A 20788-nucleotide genomic window follows, 5' to 3' on the forward strand; every position below is an offset into this window, starting at 1 on the left:
CTTACATAACGACTTCGTGAGGTTCTTCGCTTGGGGTGATTGCTACAGAGATTGATCAGCAACCTGGGTCGGAGCAGTGTTGCGGAATGAACGTGTTATTTATTTACATAGCGCGAGAATTCTGGATCAATCTGAAAAATCTCTATCCCTTCCACACACTACTCCTTTCCCCTGCCGAGTGAGTCACGCCTACCCCGAAAGGGAAATGGCTTAATGGTGTAATAATAAAAAAATAATAATATATACATACATACATGCTTGCACTCGCACACGTACATGCACAAGTGTCTATGAACTTATCGATATGCATGGAATATCCACATTACTCGTTTCCAGATAACCCATGAGTTAGAGTAAGTAAAGCGTTTTTGTTTAAACGTGTTATCTCCAGTAGGCCTAACTCACAAGGTTCTTTTTAGAAAACCAAAAAAAGATGTTCAGTGTTATTCAGTGTTTTAAGTTTTGGTTTTAGCCTTTTAGAGCACCTGAGTGAACCTGGTATACTTATTTTTGAAGGCCTAGATGGGTCAAGTTGATTAATTTATATTAATATATTTTAAAATATATTAATATCTCAAAATAACTGCGTAAAGAAATGTGTTTAAAGCTTCAGGAACAAGTATACTTACATCTTGTAAAAAAATTATCAGAAGATACTGGTTTGTTTCATATACCTGCGATCTGATGTCCTCCAACAAGATTAGTGCTGCTGCTTCAACAAGCCGAATCGTTCCTCCTGTTTATTCAGTTTCTAGTTTTCATAAAAAGATTCTGAAATCATTTTAAATCACGTGTTTGGAAAGCAAACAACTGCGGAATTATTGGATGTAATAACAACAAGAATATCATCGCCATACTTTTGAAGCAATCTCAACTTCACTGTCCTGACATCGAGTCGGCACTTTCCTTGAATTTGTTGCATGAGATCGTCAATGAGAAACTGACTTCTTCCTTTGAGTTTTCTTCCAGATACGAATAAATAAATTCCATATCTTCATCCACATTATTGGCTGTTCTATGGCCTCTTTTTTGCCCAAATAAAGGCATTTTGTAAATACATATGATACACAAATAATGATACTTAGTGTCGGCAGCTACTAAATCAGATACGTGTTGAATACGATCAATTACTTCATGACCCCAATCATCATTGTGGACTAAAGCATAATACGTTACGGTTTCTTTCACCGACTATTTCATCACTTCAAAAACTTGATCTCGCTCTTTAATACTGTTCTTTTGTTCCTGCAATAAATATATTATAATAATATCGCAAAGATGATGTCACTGATCCCTGTGGAGCATTTTCACTAATTTTTTTACATTTTTCTGCGGTAAAAATTGATCTTCTCCTTGCATACATTTTTTGGCAAGCTGCATGAATAAACACGGAATTTAAGTTTTTAAACATTATTTTATCTTTCGATCACCCCGTTTAACACTTGATTCAAGCACACCGTAATGCAAGATGATGAATTTAAAATGTTGATGAATTTCATTTTTGCATTAAATTAAGGAAGTCACTTAATTTCAACCAGAAATTGAACTTAAGTACAGTATCTCCTATCTGATATACGAGTAATATGATGATTAACTGACAGTTATCTTGAGTTTAGGATGATTTTCATTCGCGCGCTCTGAAACTCAATTTGTGCTGGAAGAAAGGCGTGCGCGAAATGCGCTGCGACGATGCGCAAACACTTGGACGGATTTCGGCGATTTTAGAAGAGATGACAAGAGAGCAGCTGACAGTAGCCAATATGGCGTCGAGAACGCTGGCTGGATAGTGTCAATCAACACTGAGCTCATGGTATAGTCGTTTTCTCAGCGTTTCCTATTTTGATATATTTACTCAGATCTATAATGGTTTTTGATTATGAATAGAATAATCGTTCATATGTGATAAAAAAAGATATAAAAAAAGGATTGAAGATTTAGGCTCTGTACCTGGTATTTCAAATATCAGCTGAGTTAAATCAACCTATAAGTTTTATTTCACACGCACGCATTGACGGAAAGTCATGTTATCATCATCAGTTGACTTTCAACTGGCGAATGATCCTTTTGGTTACATCTGAAAGTCAACCGCCTTTTTCTACTGAAATTCAGATTCTTGTATTACTGTGCAATTTTATCTAACCTTTTTCTCCCACAAACATGACTGCTTCGTTACTGCGAGGCAGATGGTTTTATTAGCCGGGGTGGACGGGAGGACGCAGACTCTTCATGGAACTAAATTTTACCTTGAACAGAAAGGGAATTCTAAATATCTAAGCTCTGAAGTCTTCAGAATATTTTCTCTGGCTTAGCTCACCATCTATTAAGAAATTATGTGGAAACGAGTAATATAGATATTCCATGTACATCGATAAGTTCATAGATACTTGCGCATGTACGTGAGTGAGTTATGTATGTATATATAATATGATAAATTAATGATATATTATTTACACATATGTAATAATATAATAGTAATATAATAACGATAACAATAAATAATCGTTCAGATTTCAAGGTAAAGTGTGATATTCTTTGCAAATTGCAAGAAAGTGCTTTGCTTTTCTCTGCCATGACTCGTAAACTATTGATATGAGAAAAAATTGTTTGCAACAAAAGTAATAGAAAATGATGTGCTCTACAACTTTAGATATAACTACTTTTGCTCCGAAGTGCATTTAAAGAGAGATATTTCAAAAAAACGAAATTTTTTAGTCCATTTTGGCCCCCATTTTGTTAGCAGGAGCCTGATTTGAGGGATTCTTTTTTATTTTTGATTAGGGCCTCAAAATGAAGATAATTTCCAAGTTTGGTCTTATTCTGGCCTTTTGTAAGGTAAAACTACATACTGACTGGATTGTCCTTAAATTTCAAGAATTTAACTCCAAAAAAGTTGTTTGATCTAACTAAATTTTCCATGAATACACTCGGGCCAAATATCAGAGAAGATGTGGAAATCAAACAGAATTAAGGGAACTTTGTTGCTTAGGGAAATTGAAGCATTTAAAAAACAGAACTTCTCGTCATCCAGCTTTTTCAACGAATAGCCTTGGCTGAACAAACTAAACCCCCTTTTTCAGGTCCGCCAATCGAATCAGGTTTGCAAGATTCACGATATTCGTCCGAAAAACCTGAACGAGTAGCTGCGGCTTTAAATGAATTTGCGAAATAGTCAGGAAGTTTGTAGAAGAGAAGCATTGAATAACTAGCAATGATAATAAATTGATACACTTTTTTACATACATTCGAATTAGGTTTCTTCCATGTATAAAAGATTCAAATTCTGGTCTTCAAATATTCACGGTAAGAAAAATACCAAATTTACCAGCGGTGGGAGGGGAGTGGGATAATAACCCACATATAAATATCACTGTTACATGAACTTGGGAATCAGCTGATAATTTATAGTGTTAAAGATTACTTTAAAAAAGCACAAAAAATGCTAAACTTTAAATGTGAATTCGAAACAATTAAAACTAAATAAAAGTAAAACCAATTAACTACATAAATAAAAACTTCAAGTTTAACCAGCGCAAGCACTTTCTTTAAATGAGTTGGTTCGGTTTTTTATTTGATTCCTGTTTCTTTTGTACAAGAAAATCAATATTCGATTATGATTTGAATCGTTTAATATTTTTTTTAAACTTCTTTAGCATCAAATTTTTTATCTTAGATCAATCACTATAGGCGGGTTCCCACTTCAAGAAACAATGGAAACCCTCACCTTCGTCGTCTTCGTGAGATAAGCATCTGCGAACCAGGAAGTCCCGGAAGTATGTGGAAGGAAAGACGAAAGAAAGAAGCAAGAAAAATAACAAGAGATAGAGTAGAATGAGAAGAAAGACTTCAAGAAAAGGATAATCTATTCTTTATCCCTAGCTCTAGAGGAACTAAAGAGGGTTCGTGTGATCGTAAATTTGGTGCAGTTCACGGGCTAAGTTCTTGGGTCACGAAATTTTTGAAGTAGGGGAGTGAAGCAGAGCGAAGAATAAGAAAATAGAATGGGGCTGATGTTTTAGAATTCTTGATATCCTATCAGAAAGATTTTCGCGAACTGCAGCAAAAATAGTGGCATGAATAGTCGCGACAACATAAAATATAAAAGAGCGTAGTTTCAAAATGTTCGGCTAGAAAAAGAGAAAACGAGGAATAAAATTTATAATAAGTTGTGAGAGATAAACTGCTGAACTGTTTGAAAATCCAATCATTGAATTTTAAAGCTTGCAAATTTGCTAATTTTATAAAAAATAATTGTGAAAGTTTTTATAAAAATGAGCTAAAAGTTTTGATTATATCAATGTTTTAATATTATCTATGTAAAAAAGTAGCAGCGGTGGAATACAGTGAACTATTTTAACCGTCAACTTCACACTTCAGTATAATTAAAGATCTATAAACTTCAGATTGGTCGATTATTTTTACAGTAAACGAGTTTTCAAAGTATTACAAAGAATTACATAATTTCTACGAAATTTAACGAGACTTCCAAAAGCTTTTTAGCGATTTCATTAGATTTTACGGGATTTCAAGAGATTTCTCTGAATTTCAGGAAATACTCGAAATAGAAATATTTAAAAATAAGTCAGGATTTTAAAGGATTTCGATATGCACCGAACTATTTTCACGAATTTTCATGGATGTCAGGCGATTATTATGGGATTTCGAATATTTTAAGGGATTGTATAAGATTTTAAAAGAATTAACGACCTTAAAGAATATTTGCAAAGAGTTTTAATGATTGTAAGGATCATTAATTAATTCTAAAAGATTTTAAGGGGTTATGATGATTTTACCACGGGATATAAAGTGTATTTTTATTTATTTTTAATTTGATATATTTATAAATATTATATATTTTCTAGAATTTGCGGAGTCTCGAAGAATTTAAAGAGATTTTAACAGTTTTTAAATTATTACAATGATATTTCAGGGTGCTCAATCCTTATAAAAGGATTTTCGAAAGATTTTGCACGATATTCAATGAATTGAAGGGATTTCGGGAGATTTCAAGAGATAACAAAGGATTTTCGAGAAATTTTAAGGATTTTAAGGATTAATTCCTTACAAACGATTCTCGTAAATTACGAAGTATTTAATAGATTTTCAACAAATTTTAAGTGATTTTAAGAGATTTTAAAATATTGCAAATGAGTTCACAGGAATCTAAAGGATTTCAATACAAGATTTCAAAAGTTTTTGACGGAATTTCAAAATATTTTCAAAGATTTCAAATGCTTTTTTAGCTTTTCAACGGATTTTAGGTGGTGAATTTTAAGGGGGTTTTAAATTTTCTAAAGGATCTCGTAGTATTTCGAAATATTTCCAGTAATTTTAAGGATTAAACGATTTTTTGATATTTTAAGGAATGTCCACGAATTTTAAAGGAATATTAGGTATTTTAAAGATTTCAAAGGTTTCACGGTATCTCCAAAAATTTAAAGCGATTTCCACAGTTCTTAAAGGATTTCAATGAATTTACAGGGAGCTCAATCTTTTTAAAGCGGATTTAAAGGAAGTTTGTAGATTTCCAAAGAATTTAAAAGATTTCAAGGAATTATCACTTGATTCAAAAATTTTAAGGATTAACAAAAATTTTCAAAAGAATTCACGGGATTTCAATATACAATGATTTTCCGGACCCCCTTCACCAAAAAAAAAAACAGCCGCACGTAATTAATAAAGGTTCCCTTACGTTAAACTTCAATGTATTGAATTTTGGAAGAAAACTATTATAAAGATGTAAGTTTCATTTCAGGGAAAAATGTCGATGACTGGAAGCCTGATGGGTTACGAAAATAATAACGAGGTGAACCAGGCCAAGTGTAAGAAGCCACTAAAACCTCTTCCTGTAGTGACTAGCGTCAACGCTAGTGGGGTCACTACTGCAAGTAAGTCTAGGAAATCCAGACAATCTCAGAAGAGAGAATCTTGCACGAGGTTTCATGTAAACAGCCTGTGGTCTGTTTGGTATGGAATTATAGCTGTGAGTCTTCAAGCCTACATTGCCACGAGATGTGTCAAGAGATTTACAGGTAAATTAAAACACAATTATAAAACATTTATTTATAATATTTATGACATAAACATTTATAATATTTATAAAACATTTATGGGCTATATGTCCTTAAAAAGCGTTCCGTAATCTATCAAGACATTAATTAAACCTTTTAAATCTGCCATCTCGCCTTACCACTGACCCTACTCTTCCCCTACTTCCCCTCTTGGGTTAAAGTTGGATAGGGTGGGGTTAAGTCGGTTAACGTAAAGGGTAAGTTCATCTAAAGCTATGGCATGGATAGAGTGAAGTTGGCTATGGTACGGGGTAAAGTCGGATAGGGACTTTTCCTCTACTTCCCTTCCCGGGAGAAAATTACGACGGACGGACGGACACCCGACCGAAACTATAAGAACTTCTGATCGGAGCTACGAAACCCTAAAAAGTAGAGCGAAAGCCAATTTCCATCCTTTCGTGAAATCAGAGACATTGATTTCCAATCCTGCATTGCATGAATGACCACTCCTTCCAGACCATCCACTTTAAGTAACAGAATATTCCAATTACGAAATTTATACGAAACTTGCTTGTTAGCCATTTACCTTACGCAAACGTCTTTCCCTCTTCCACCTCTGAAACAACATTTTCTATCAAAGTCCTTACTTTACAAACTTACTCTTCTCTTCAACTGCTCCCATGTCGGTCCTTAAATATTTGCGGGCAAGTTTGAATTCGAGGAATTAAAGGAAGTAGTGGTGAAAAGCAAAGGAAAAAGAAAAGAAAAAAGGAAAGTAAAAACTTCAAGCGAATTCAAAGTAGACTTAAAAATGTGGCGGGCATGTAGACTTAATTAAGGTGTACTCAATTAAGCGTCCGTTAGTCTCAGCCTGAAGGGTTTTGGTTCTTCGCGCAGTCTCCGCAGTCCACACTCCGTAGCCGTTAACAACGAGACTTTCGTCACTTGGAAGTTAATATAAGTCCATCGTTACTAGACCCTATTATTGAGGGTATGTGTGCTAGGTTGAACACGACCCTCTCAAACTCCTTCAACCCCTAATTTTGCCCAGAATCAAGCCAAATCTCACCCTCTGAACGACGCTTGGATTACAATAAGAACGGCTCACGAAACTTTCATCAGTCTTCCAAAAATGGTTAATGCTAAAAAAAACTTTCTTGAGATTGTGTTTTTCTTGCGAGCAAAGTTTATGGGGTCAGATTTAGGTGTATAATTGGATGTTTCTTGAGGAAACAGATTATTTGGGAAATTTGAAACCAATTTACAATATGCGAGCGATAATTAATGGATGAACTTAACCGAAGCCTGGAAATGAAAGCTTTAGTATGAATAATTACGAATCTGAAATCTGGGAGAGATCTGAAACTTAAAACTCAAACGAAAAAATGAAAATTATGTATTTAGCGGGCGGCGTAGGTCAGACAAAACTTGGTTATTAAGGAATTCAGGGATTTTGAAAAAATATTGCAAAAGTTCGGGAACTTCCGTAAGAAGCACTTTAAGTAACTGTCAAGAATAATCAAAGCTTCCACACAGTGAATTTTAGTAACTTTGTTCTCTATTGATTTCTTTAGGATCCAAGAATTTTTTAATTGATAGATCTCAATAATTTGAAGAGATTTCAAAGAATAACAATTTTTTACCTTTTTTGAAAAACTCCAAGGAATTTTCAACATTTTAAAAAAAGTTTAAAGAGTGTTTTAAAGATTTTAAGATTTGCAATGTATAAGGATATTTTTCTAAATTTCAAGAAATTTTCAACAGCTTTAACAAATCTCAAGGGATTAAAAAAGACTTGAAAGATTGTGAAATATCCTTGAGTAGGTTAAAAGACTTTAAGGAACTTTTAATTAGGTTTAGTAATTTAACGAGATTTCAAAGGATTTGAAATATTTTTGAAAAGTTTTTAAAGATTCCCAGAATTTTTAAATAGATTTCAAAAATTTGAAGGGACTTAAAGAGATTTTTGATATTTCAAATAATTGTTGATATTTTAGGGTAATTTAGAAATTCCAAGGAATTTTCAAGAGATTTGATAAATTTCAAAAGATTTTAATGGATTCTAAATATTTTAGGGTAATTAAAGGAATTCCAATGAATGTTCAAGAGCTTTTGAAAGTTTCAAGACATTTAAGAATATTTCAAAAGATTTTAAATATTTGAGACTATTTCAGAAGATTCCAAGGAATTTCCAATGAGTTTAGTAATTTAATGGGTTTTCAAAGCATTTAAAACATTTCAGAATATTTCATAAGATTCCAAGGTATTTTCAAGACATTCAGAAACTTTCGATGTATTTAAAAAAATTTTAAAGGATCTAGGATATTTAAAAAGATCCCAATAAATTTGTAATTGATTCTAGCAATGGCATTCCAAAGGATTTGAAAGATTTTAGAGTATTTTAAAAGATCCCTAGGAGTTCTTAATTGATTTCAATAATTTGAAAGGATTTCAAAGGATTTAGAATTTTGTAGGGCATTTTAAAAGATCCTAAGGCATTTTTAAGAGATTTGAAAAGTATCATGTTAATTTCTCTTAAATTCCTGTAAATTCAGTACAATTTTACTGAAATTCATAGATTTTTTTGGTGCGATTTCAAATTTTTTCTGATTATTTGTATTTTTTATTATTTAATTATTGTGAAGTCTGATAAATCAAATTATTTTAAATTAAAAATAATATGGATCACATCATTAATGCACACTAGTTACAGTTTGCGTTTTAATATGTGACTTTCTTCGAGTAAATTAGATGCTGGCAACCTTGAGAAGAATAAATTAGAAATTTATGAATCTATATTTAATTTTGTTTATTCCACTTATAGAAGGATCTAAATTAAAAATGTGACATGACTATAATTTTTTTCTTTTAATATTGATGGTCAGAAAAAATCAGGGAAAAGTGAGGGTATTTCGAAAATAAAGTTTTGTAGCCATACAGATTTAAGCGATATATCCGATGTTATTTTATTTTAACTTGATAATAATAGGAGAAATAATCATTTTGTTTCAGCGTACCTGTCGTTACCATGGCCTGCGGAAGCACCTCCACCGAAAATAGAGATTCATGCTTGTCTCGTTCTAGTGGGAACGGGAGTGTTTTTACTTCTTGTACTGCTGTCAGCAGCAGTCTTCAAAGTGGGCAATCTAGCCAACGACGGCATAAAACTCGGTCGACATTTGAGCGCCTGCACACGTGATCCACCCTCTTCTGTGCTCACCAATAATCCAGATTCGGGCAAGTCTTTACATTTAACACAAATATTTTATCTACCTTTAAATGATCAATTATTGTATTTGCAGTGCCTTCTTTAAGGACAAATTTAAAGTTGCAGGTTTTTTTTTCAATCGTTTGATTATTATCAGTTGAGATCTTCTTTGCAAAAGTTTCTATTCCACTATATCCAGTTCAGATTTTTACGTAGAATATAAGGAGGCACGTGTTTTTTTAATTAACACAGTGATATTTTTTCATTTATCACGAATATGTAAAAATGTTAAGGGAAGAATGCGTTCTTTCTCAGTTTTACTTTAAAAACCGTGCATTTTTTCAATAAATATCAAGTTTTTTATTGTTTTAGATTATCCAGTTTTTTGCATAATTTTAAAATTCTTAAAAGAATAAGAAAATAAAAAAGGTCCTATTTGATGTTTATTTTTTCCAGAAGAAAACAATTATTTTTGATATTTTTTAAAACTTTGTTCCTTTTGCAATTATTTACATTTTAAGTGTTGCGTTTTCCAGTTTTTAAAGTTTTTTGCAGTCTTTTGAAGCCGACGAGAAAAACGAAGAAAAAATAAAAAGTGATAGTTATTTCGAATTTTCGACAAATCAATACATTACATTTTTTGAAATTGTCAGGAGTGGAAAAATATAGACAACACAACCTACTTTGAAATTTTCGAGGCATTATGTACAAAAGAATTATATTATTCTTATTTGAAGTAAAAATAAAGAAAAAGTTTGAAAAGGGTTGAGTTTTCCGGCAAATTAATTTTTTTTTAAATATTCGGAATAACTTGACCATTTTTTATCATTTATAAGTAATTACCAATTTATTAAAAAATGTTAAATTTTAAATACTCGGGGATTATTTTTTCGTGTAAAATATTTCCTATAATTCTACTTTTTGAAATTTTGGAATTATTAAAATATGATCAGATGTAGTTATTTGTTTAAAAATTGTTTCCTTAAAAAATGGTTTTAGCGATTTCAGACATAGAAAGATTGGAAACAGTAGAGTTGTAGAGAATGTTTATCCCGAAAAAATACATCATTTATTGAAATTCAACCATTCTTCAAAAACTGGTAAGAAGCGGTAAAAATAAAAACATTCAACCGCAAGACTTTTTAAAAATATTTGTTGTTGTCAGTTTTAACATTCTTTCATTAAAAATAATGTTTCTTATTTAAGATTACACCATGAGTAATATGATTTTGGCACGAAAACTACCTTAATTGTCCAATTTCAAAATAATGTCTAGATGAATAATAAACCTTGCTTGCAAAGTTTTGCCATTCAACTTTAATTCTTTCAATTTTCCATTTAAAAAATCTGATAAAGTCTGGGAAAATATTTCCGGCAGTTTTGGATTGAATTATGCAAAGAATAATTTAAAATGTAACAAGAGCATTTTGAGACAAAAGTTCCAGAGTTATTTTTCAATATTAATATTATCTACCTTTTATATTTATTTGTTCAGTAAAGATATTACTTCTAGTTTTTGTCTTAAGCGGACAAAAATCTACAAGAAAAGTGTTTCAATGTGGAAGAAACGTTTTTTATTTAGAGGTTTATTAAAAATTGTATAAAAATAGTTTTCAAATAATGTTCTTTATTGGTGAACGATCAGTTTTTTGTTTATTAATTAATTCCGCAGCAGTCTATGAAAAATCGTTTGCAAAATAAATCTGGAGAAAATTAAATTTATTTGTTTATTGCTGTTTTTAAGGTTTATTTTTAAAAGAATAATTTTTCAATAATTCCAAATATCATGAATAATTGTAACATACATTTAACACTGATTACGAATCTGAAGTCTTATTTACAAAATTCAAATGGCTGATCCAATAAGGTAGACCAAAAGCTTGAAAAGTTTATAAATGGTTATGAAATTTAGTAACCCAGTGTATTTTGAGTAGCTAATCGTGAATCGGAAGTCAAATTTAAAAAATTAAAAATGCTCATACAAATTTGACTACTCAAATGATAAGAAAGGTTGTTAATGTTTATAGAAATTTGTGGTGGTTACTAAAGTTTGTGCACATAGGTATTTTGGGTCGCGGATTACGAATCTAAAGACATGTTTTCAAAATTTAAAATTAAGGATCTAATATGTCGGAGGGAAATATTAAAAATGTATTTTTTTAAATGTAGCATCCCCGTGTTTATTGGAGTGCATATTATGCATTTTTGGAGCGCTGATTACTAATCTGAACTCTGATTTTCAAAACTCATAATGGCCGATCCAATGTCTTTCTCCCATTTATCACTTCAAATCAAAATGATTCATTCAATGAATGAAACAGTTTAGTTAAATTTTATGCAATTGATGCAATGAAACACTGTTAAACATTGATCAAAAGAACACCCGGTACTACATTTTATAAACATTTATAAACTTTTCAAGATTTTCGTTCGACATATTAGGTCGATTATTTTGAATTTTGAAAATATGACTTAAGATTCGTAATTAGCGACCCAAAACGGTTATACTACAGCGGCCATTTTTAATTTGAGAAGTGCGGCAGAATATTCAATTTCAGCGATATATAAACATTCGGGACACCACGTTTCAATCATTTTAATCGTAATTTGACGAGATTGATTTTTGACTCTGATTGTGACGTGTTCAGGGAAAATGAAAATCAGCCAGCATAGACAAATTTATAAAAAGCAATATCTTTTTCTCTTTTTGCTCAAAAGGCCAAAATGGGACTTAATTTTTTTTTTAACTTTGAATTTTCAGAATACTTATGTATTTATCTTGTTTCTTTATTTATTTGTGATTATGATGTCAGTAATTTATCTGCGCTCCGTAGTTATGTAACTTTTTAAGAGAATAGTGAAGTAAATAGTAATAGTACCCAGAGGAATATGAATAAATATTTAACGAAGATTACTCTGTTTTTCAGGAGTGGCGAATAATTTATGGAGACACGGGGGTCCCACTGCGGCATTTGTTCATCTATGCACGGCCATGTGTTTTCTTCTACCCTCGCTGCTCATGGAGGCAAGGCTAATCCACGCTGGATTTTTGCCAAAAGGTAATTTCCAGGCTCTTACCTTCGGACGAGCTTGAACTTCACGAAACACTTGCTCGAATCCTGTAGTTCGCGTGATGCCCTTGAAATTATTACTCTTACCCTGAGTTTCCAGAAATTATAGAGAAGCTTGGAAGTTCGCTCCTAAAGTTTCTGTAGTTCGCCCATGTAGAAATTGCGATCGGGATGTGGAAGGCCAGACTAGTTCTGTAACGCTGTTTTAGCTTGGCTCTATTACACATACATACGGTTTTTAAACCAAAAAATGGTAACCTGGAAGGGTGGGGGGGGGGGTAGTAACGCCTCAAATTCAGATAACGTTTATTACGTTTCCTGATGATAAATTTTAACAAAGTCGGCGAATGTTGCGAAAGATGCCCCTGCGAAAGTGCAGTTCAATAATAATAACTTAAGAATTTTATTAATTGAATGTTTATGGCCACATGAGCTGTCAGGGTTATTAGCGACTGTACTTTGTGATTAATGATAAAAAATAGGGTATCTGTGGGGCATTATACCAAGGGATAGAAGCGAAACTTTCTGAAAAAGCTATCCAGCCTGGCTTTCTGCTTTGGGAATCGAACACGGGCCAGCGTAACTGCCAAGGCTGCAGTTTTTGAACAAAGGGCAATCGCGATACCGCCTGAGTCACGAAGAATACATAATAACTTATTAAGTTTGACAACCTCTATAATATTTCAGACTTCATACTCTTTCCCCTATTAGTTAAAAGTTAATTTTGTTGGTTTGAATGGCCACCATTATATTTTTGATACTGAATTAATTTTGCTTGGTACAAAATTTCACTACTTTGTTGAAAATGTAATTATTTAAAAAAAATGCAAATCTTTTGTCAAAAAGTCTTCTTGTTAGTCTAAAAATCAACTACTGGGTTAAAAGTAGAATTATTTTGAGACACAATCATTTTTATGCTTGAAGATTCGTCTTGATTGGACAATTGAACCAATTTTTTGAAAATTCGTTTAATTTTGTGTTAAAAATTAATTTTCATAAAGATAATTTAATTATTCAGTTTTTGGTTGAACCTTTATACCATAAACAAAAAATTCATTTATTTGGTTGAAAGTGTATATTTTTTAGTTTAAAATTCAGCTAAATGCTTAAATATTCATATATTTTGTTAAAAATTCGTCTTTTATGGGAGAAAATTGATCTTCTTGTTTGACAATTTGTCTTTTTTTGGACACAATTCCAACTATTCGATTGAGAATCAATCTGTTTAAGTTGAGGAATTAACTGTGTTCTTAAAAATTCGTCTTTTTTGGTTAAACTCTGCGTCTTTTTATTTCAAATTAAAATATTTTATTCTTGTTACAGATTCATGATTTTAGTTGGATATTCAACTATTAGGTTAGGCGTTAACTTTGATTTAAAATTGAACCATTTGGTATCAAATTGAAAAATGTGGTGGAAAATTGAACTACTTTTTTACAAAATTAACTGTTTGATTGAAAAATCCTATTTTCTAGTTGAAAATTCAACTTCTGCAAATGATTCATCTTGCTGATTGAAGACTGCACTATTTCGTTTAAAATCCTTCTTTTTGACTGCAAATTTAACTACATTGTAAAATAAGGTTGTGGAATTTTATTGCGCTAAACGTATGTAAAAAGGGCACTCACGCGCAGCGGCGTGAAATTAGTATAGAAATGTCTAAAATTGTACAAAAGTGTAAAATTCTCAACTGAACTTAAATTTAATATGTTACGTTAAATAAAACTACGGAAAGTAGAACATTTCTTAAAAATATCAACCTAACCTCAAATACTTAAATCATTAAGATCATATTAAGAATATATTTATAATTACGCAAGCTTATATGACAAAAAATTTATAATTTAAAATCAGTCACTCGCATGTATGCTTTCGCCGAAAGTGAGCAATAAAGTTTGTAAACTAAAATGTACGTTCGCTCATAACACGCGAACAAACGAGCGAAAAAAGAGCTCTATCGCGAAAATTACACAAATGTGGAATATTATATGGACGAACCTAAATTCACTATAAATTGGAGAAATTTTCGTTATAAAATAGAAATTCATGCGTGGTTGGTAATTTTACCAGGCTGGCGAATTTTACTATGTACAGCGTGAGTCCTTTTTTTACACACTCTGAACGTAGTAATTTTCAACACGTCGTATGAATCAATGAAAAGTCATAGAATTAAACCTGTAAGAGACGTCATTCTACACAACATGTGGAAATTTGCTTTCTAACCTGTAATTTTAATGCATCTAAAGTGGCATTTTATATGTGTAAATTTACACTTTGAAGTGCAATTTTAAAACATATTTTTTACAGTGTACTTTGTTAAAAATATAACTTTATTAAAAATTCATGTTTATAATTTGACAATTTAAATACTTTTATGAAAGTAAGGTTTTATTTATAGATAAACCTCTTTGGTTAAAAAATATATTTTAATGAAAATTTGTTTTTGGTTAAAAATTAAGTTTCATATCTGAAAATTTAAATATTTAATTTTTGGTTGAAAACTTGTCTTTCTTAATTGATAATCCAACTATTTGGTTAAAAATTCACGTATTTAGTTGGAAAGTCATCTTTTAGAAAAAAATTAATCTTCCTTGTTAAAAATTCATCTTGGTAGCTTAAAAATTTATCTTTGTATAGTATGTTAAAAATTCAGCTAATTGGTTAATGTACTCTTTTTTGTCGAAAATTCAAGTGTTTTATTCGAAATTCATCTTTTTGGCTTGATAATTAAATTTTTTGGTTAAAAGTTCAGCTAATTGTTTAAAAACTCGTCTCTTTTGTTTAAAAATGGCAATATGTGGTTTTCATTGCAACTGTTTGGATAAAAATTAATTTTTTTTAAGCCTAACTAGACTAACTCGACGCACATTGTTTTTCTATTTATAAAGAATGAAAAACCCTAACCATGTTTTAAAGAGTTCTGACTAGAACTTACTATAGTCCAATTGTTCTAGTGAGATTCTGACCCCTTCCCTAATTGCAGTCGAGACAACTGGGCGATTTCTACATGGAACCATAACAAAATATTCAATTCAAACATTTCAGAGATTAATTTAAAATTCATTTATTATTGATTAGTGCAATTTTGAATCCTCGATTACAAAAAGTGTAATCTGAAACCGAATGACAAATGCCGTGTTTATAAAATTGAATTTTAAAACTCCGAGGGTACTAAAGAGTTTTATGTGAAATGAGAAAACGAGATTATGGAAGAGAGAAAACTCTCGTGGTTTAATTAATGTCAAAAATGTGGCTAGTACTTGGTAACTTATTGTTTTTCATAAATATTAAAAACTCGAAAAAGGCAACTGTGCTTCGCTCATGTATGTATGGCTACTTGAAGGGGTGCTTGCCCTATTTTTGAAGTATGCATGTGGGGGTGAGAGCAATTTCGTGTCGCGCTTCAGGCACTTCACATTCTGACTCTCATGCAGAGGTTCTCCAATGTGTTAAAATGTATTTCACTAGTACTTCATTCCGTTCATGCTTTACGCAAATTTAAGAGATATTACTTCACACTCTCTTTACGTAAGAGGAATTATTTAAATATTATCCAAAAGATGCCTGACCTACTTTTTGATACCTTGTGTCATTACTGACAAGGCGGGTGCCAAGTAGTGTGTTTTTTGTCTAGATTAATAATATGTGTAAACCAAAATTTAAGAAATTTAAATTAGACCAAAATCCAAATTAAAAATCCCATTTAACGTCCAATAATCCATTTTTTTGTGTTTGGCTGCCTTCACATTTTTCTTTCCTCTATTTTATTTTTGTCCGAAAATTTTATTTGTTTTTTGTTTTTTCTTTTGAGATTACAATAGGATTTTTGGTTTTTGTTTATTCGTTGTGGTCCAAATTTGGTCGTTGGATTCTTGTTTTATTTAACAGGATTTTGCATCAATATGTGTAAATAAAATTAATTACCTCAAAGGAAAATTATGGAAATCCTAAGACCCAAAGTTGCACCAGTTTGAATAAAAACGACTTTCAAGTTTTTGCCGCTGGTCTTGTGGACTAGCAAAAGCTTAACTGGCTGAATAGCTGAGGTGATAGTTTGTCGAGTTTGTAGCCGAAAGGTTTTGTGGGCTCAATTCTTGCTGTCTGCACAAAAATGTTCTGTATTAGTTAATTAATTTATTTATTTACTACGCATAAGTATTTATAGTTTTAAATAAGAGAATGAAAGTGAATGAAATTGTATTTAATATACATTCGAGTCGCGTTAATGCGAAATTCAGTACTGCGAACTCCCGCTATTCAGTACGTTTTTCCCCCGATAGTGAGAACGACGTTATTACCCCTTCACCCCCACACGGAGAAAAATGGATGTTCAAATGTAGATGTTCAAAGGGTAATATTGTAGCACCTAATACGCAGATACTCATGCCAAACATTTAACATCTTTTTAAGATGTTGGGCGTAAAAATATTTTTATGTTAAACCGAAACACATTCAGATGTTAAAACCGTTCAAACGCATGCGCATCGCGCATTGCAATTTCACGACTATATTTGAAAGCTATATATATTCAATATTAAAATTATGGAATATTACAATCTTGGAACATTTCCACAGAATAAAAATTAGATGTCCTTAAATAAAATCGGAAACGACTTTTTTCTGTCTAAAGGAGAGAACAACGATCTTATGTTTTAGGTTTATTGACTTAACACATTTAACAAAAGGTTTATAAATTTGAATTTAAGTAACTTAAAATAGATAGAATATTTAATTCAGATTAAAGATCATTCGTTCTCCGATTATTCATTCCCGTTTTTATTTTGAATTAGAAATATTGAATATAACCTCAACTTGACATAACCGAAATATACATGTAATATCTCGGATTTTTCAGTTGAACATTTTGAATGTTAGAGGGTAATATTTCACTTTTTAAGATCTGCAGATGTTAACTTAGAACATCTAGATTGTTGTCCTATAGTTAAACATATAATATGTTAACCTTGCACATCTAGATTTTACTTCTGAACATCTATTTTTCTCCGTGCACTACTCATTTCTACATTTGATGATTTCATTAAATACACAATTCAATTTGTGATGTCTTTCAACGTTTTCTTCGCTCTATTCCCTTTCTATCACTTGTTTTCCAACAAAAAAATGTCTAAAATTATCGCGATTTTCATAAAAAAGAAGACTAACACATCCTTCCGGGCGATTGAAAATAAATACAAAGCCTATCCATTACAGTTTGCAGTTTGAATCGCTTTAATATCTGTATTAGAACTGAAGATAATTTCTTCCATCGCCCCTTGTATAAGAAATAATGCTCTAAACTTGACTGTTCTTAAATGTACCCAAAAATCTTGACTTTTTTTTTTACATTTTTCAGTCTGCTAATCACAAAAATGTTTTTACATAAACGTCTTCAAGCTCATTAACGTAGAACACTTTCAGCTTTTAAATGACTGTTTTTTTGTTGCGATAGCATTTTTTTTTACTGACTTGTTAAGCTTCAAAGGCAGATGCCTATAGTTTTCTCGCCGATAGTAGTGTGTTCTCACTATTGAGGGCGAATCTGTGCTAAATGTTCGCAGTACCGCAACTAGAGTGTACAATTTTCGTTCGCTTTCTCATTTTAGAATATGTATACAAATTTTAAACAAAATCATAAAATTCATAGAAAATAAATTTTATTGCTAAGAATAGCTTGAAAAAGCGAGTTTTTCATTGAAATAAAGCATTTAACATGGAAACTTTTGCATAATTAAAAAATGTAATGGAATTTGTTGTTTAAAGATTTTAATAAATAAAAAATGTCGAAACTGGCTAAATGTTGGTTGCTGGAAAGAATGCTGGAGAATGGTTTCCAAGAATTTTTTTCAAATTAGAAATTTTTTTAAAATTTGGAAAATTCTTTTTCAAAAGTATCAATTAATATCGCATTATGTTTAAGTTATTAACGTTGGGACTAAAAACCACTGTGGATATTAAAATATGCTTGCCTCCCGTAATCTGGGTATTCTCTTGATACTCAGAAGATTAAAGTAAGAGCTAATACCAGAACCTCTCAATGAATTCAGAAAAAAATCCATACAAAAACAGATTAGGAATTAAAACCCTGTGAAGGAACTTCTCATCGCAGCTCAAATATTGGAAGATTTTTCGATTCAATTAATTCGCTATACTATCACTCCTGTCTTCTTTAGAAGAAAGCTACTGCATAATTGCAACTCAGGGATCCTGTATAAATTACATTTTTTAATGTTATTTATTCTTCCATGGCTACGATGCCACGCTGAGTGCGATATCATAAATGCTTCGCGAGATTCATTCGATAATTTAGAAATTAAGAAAAAAAGGTTTTTGAAGCTCGATTTGTTATATATGATTTTTAAACGTACTGACATGATTTCAAATTAAATCGATCTTTAAGAAAAATTCTTTTCAAATTTTTAAGGCACTAAATGTTTTTTTTTCAGAAAAAATGAAATGATTCAAAGTTTGCATCTCGGTAATTTTTAAAATTTTTTCTTTTTAAAATTTAAGTATCACTAAACATAAGAACATTAATGTACTTTTTTGCACTCGTAGCTGCATTACCCGTTTTATTTGTCTAGGGCTTTACAAGGTGCCCCCCCCCCCCGAGAAAATAATTAATTGATAGAAATTATTGTTTAAATATATCTTGATGAATAAAGTTTTTATCTAGTTTAATTAAAAAAATATAGTGTTAAAAAGTGAGTATATAAATAATTTAAGTCAAGTAGCACACGACAATAACCTGTCGAGGGCCAGCTGAGGGAAAGCCTAGATTGTCCCAGCTAGAAAATCTGGCTGCGGCCTCGTCAGAGCCAATATTTAGTTTAGACATAAAGAGGCAATTTCAACCCGGGAAGTATTAATAAAATGTGATATAAAACAAAATTATACAATTTTTTCCAAACTCATATGAAATTACTCAAGTTTATACTTATAATAACAATTAAAAAATCAAAACCCTTTAATAAAAGTTGTGTTTATTTGTACTTCCTCCTTAATCGGTCGCCAAATCGAGAAAAATAGATCCCCAAATCTAAGGGTGTATTTAGTAAATAGTGCAAAACCCAATATATTTTTAAAATGTTAAATGATTTTAGGGGTAGTGTTAATTTCAAACATTGTGAAAAAACTTTGTTTTCATGGATGTTCTTTTTAAATACCCTACAAACTTTCGAATTCTTTCAGATCTTCCTAATTTGATATATTTGACAATCTCTTTCATCTTTTTAAATTCTGTGAAATTCTTCGAAATCTTTCAATTCTTGTGAATAATTTATTTAAAATTTAATTTCAATATTATAAAATCCTTTCAAATCCCTTGAAGTGACATGAAATCTAAGGATATTTCTTAAAATTCCTTTTAATCCCTTGAAATATTTAAAGTCCTATGAAATCATTCGATATCCTGGGAAATTCTTTAAAACACACTTTTTTTAGAGCATTCCAAATTCATGAAAATTAATGAAATCCTCGCAAGCCTGATGAAATTCGTTAAAATCCCTGAAATTTGAGGAAATTCTATAAAATCGAATACAATTTTTTTAGATCCCTTAAAATTATTGAAGTCCTTGGAAATAAGCATATTTTAAAATAGCCTTAAAATCTTTAAGAGCTTTTGGATTTTTTTTTCAATTTCTTGGAATCTTTTAAAGCATTCTGAAATCTTTAAAATTATTTAGAAGCTTTCAAATTTTTTTTAATATTTAGAAAAAGCTTAAAATATTGAAAATCTCTATAAATCGATTAAAGGCTTTGAAAAGCCTCAGTTCATGTGAATACATTCTCTGAAATTTCATTAAAATATTATGAAATCGCGTAAAGTGACATAAAATTTAAACATATATTTTTAAAATTTTCTTGAAATTATTAAGAGCCTTCCAAATTCATTAAGATTATACTGAAATCCTCACAAGTCTTATAAAATCAGTTCAAATCTCTTAAATTTGTGGAAATTCTTTAAAATAGTATGAAATTTATTTAATTTCCTTCAAATTAATAAAGTCCTTGGAAATCCCTTGGTTTTTTTAATCTATTAAAACTTCCCGTGAAATCCATTGAAATTCCTTAAAACCCCTTTGACATATTTGAAAATCTTGGAAATCCTCTGAAATCCCTTGGAATCTTCATTCATATTTTCCCTTAATCTAATAATATAAAAAATGTTAATAATTTTCTATGCAGTACTAATTTAAAAACTTTAGCATGTCATACTATAATCTTTGGATCCATGGATTTCTTATAAAGCTGATTTGTTAAAAATACTAGATATCAGTACCGACTTACCTCCTATTACCAAACAAATTCTTAAGTACTGTATGGGTTGCCCCATTAATAGAATGTTTTCTCTTCAGTTAAATATTTCTCTACCAAAGAAAATTGGATCTTTAAACTTACTTTGAAACTTAAAAAACGTGATAATAATCTAAAGTTCTAAAATGTCAGAAAAATTCCTGTTCACAACTCTTTCTCTTTGCTTCTTCCTTCGTTCTTTTACTTTT

At 30.9% G+C, this 20788-nt stretch overlaps 1 protein-coding gene across 5 annotated transcripts in view; it reads left to right on the forward strand.

Annotated features, from left to right (window-relative positions):
* LOC117172128 (protein tincar) overlaps window positions 1-20788 on the forward strand; it is a 292915-nt gene that overhangs the window by 204402 nt on the left and 67725 nt on the right. For 4 of the 5 annotated variants that reach the window (XM_033359918.1, XM_033359921.1, XM_033359920.1 and 1 more), the window contains exons 6-8: window positions 5753-6029; window positions 9021-9245; window positions 12144-12275. In XM_033359918.1, the coding sequence (XP_033215809.1) occupies window positions 5759-6029; window positions 9021-9245; window positions 12144-12275 (628 nt within the window). In that variant the 5' untranslated portion in view covers window positions 5753-5758. Of the gene's footprint in view, window positions 1-3670; window positions 3897-5752; window positions 6030-9020; window positions 9246-12143; window positions 12276-20788 lie in introns of all 5 variants that reach the window. The other variant, XM_033359919.1, reaches the window with a different exon arrangement.

The sequence above is a fragment of the Belonocnema kinseyi genome, chromosome 4, assembly GCF_010883055.1.
Source record: "Belonocnema kinseyi isolate 2016_QV_RU_SX_M_011 chromosome 4, B_treatae_v1, whole genome shotgun sequence".
Lineage (NCBI taxonomy): Eukaryota > Metazoa > Arthropoda > Insecta > Hymenoptera > Cynipidae > Belonocnema > Belonocnema kinseyi.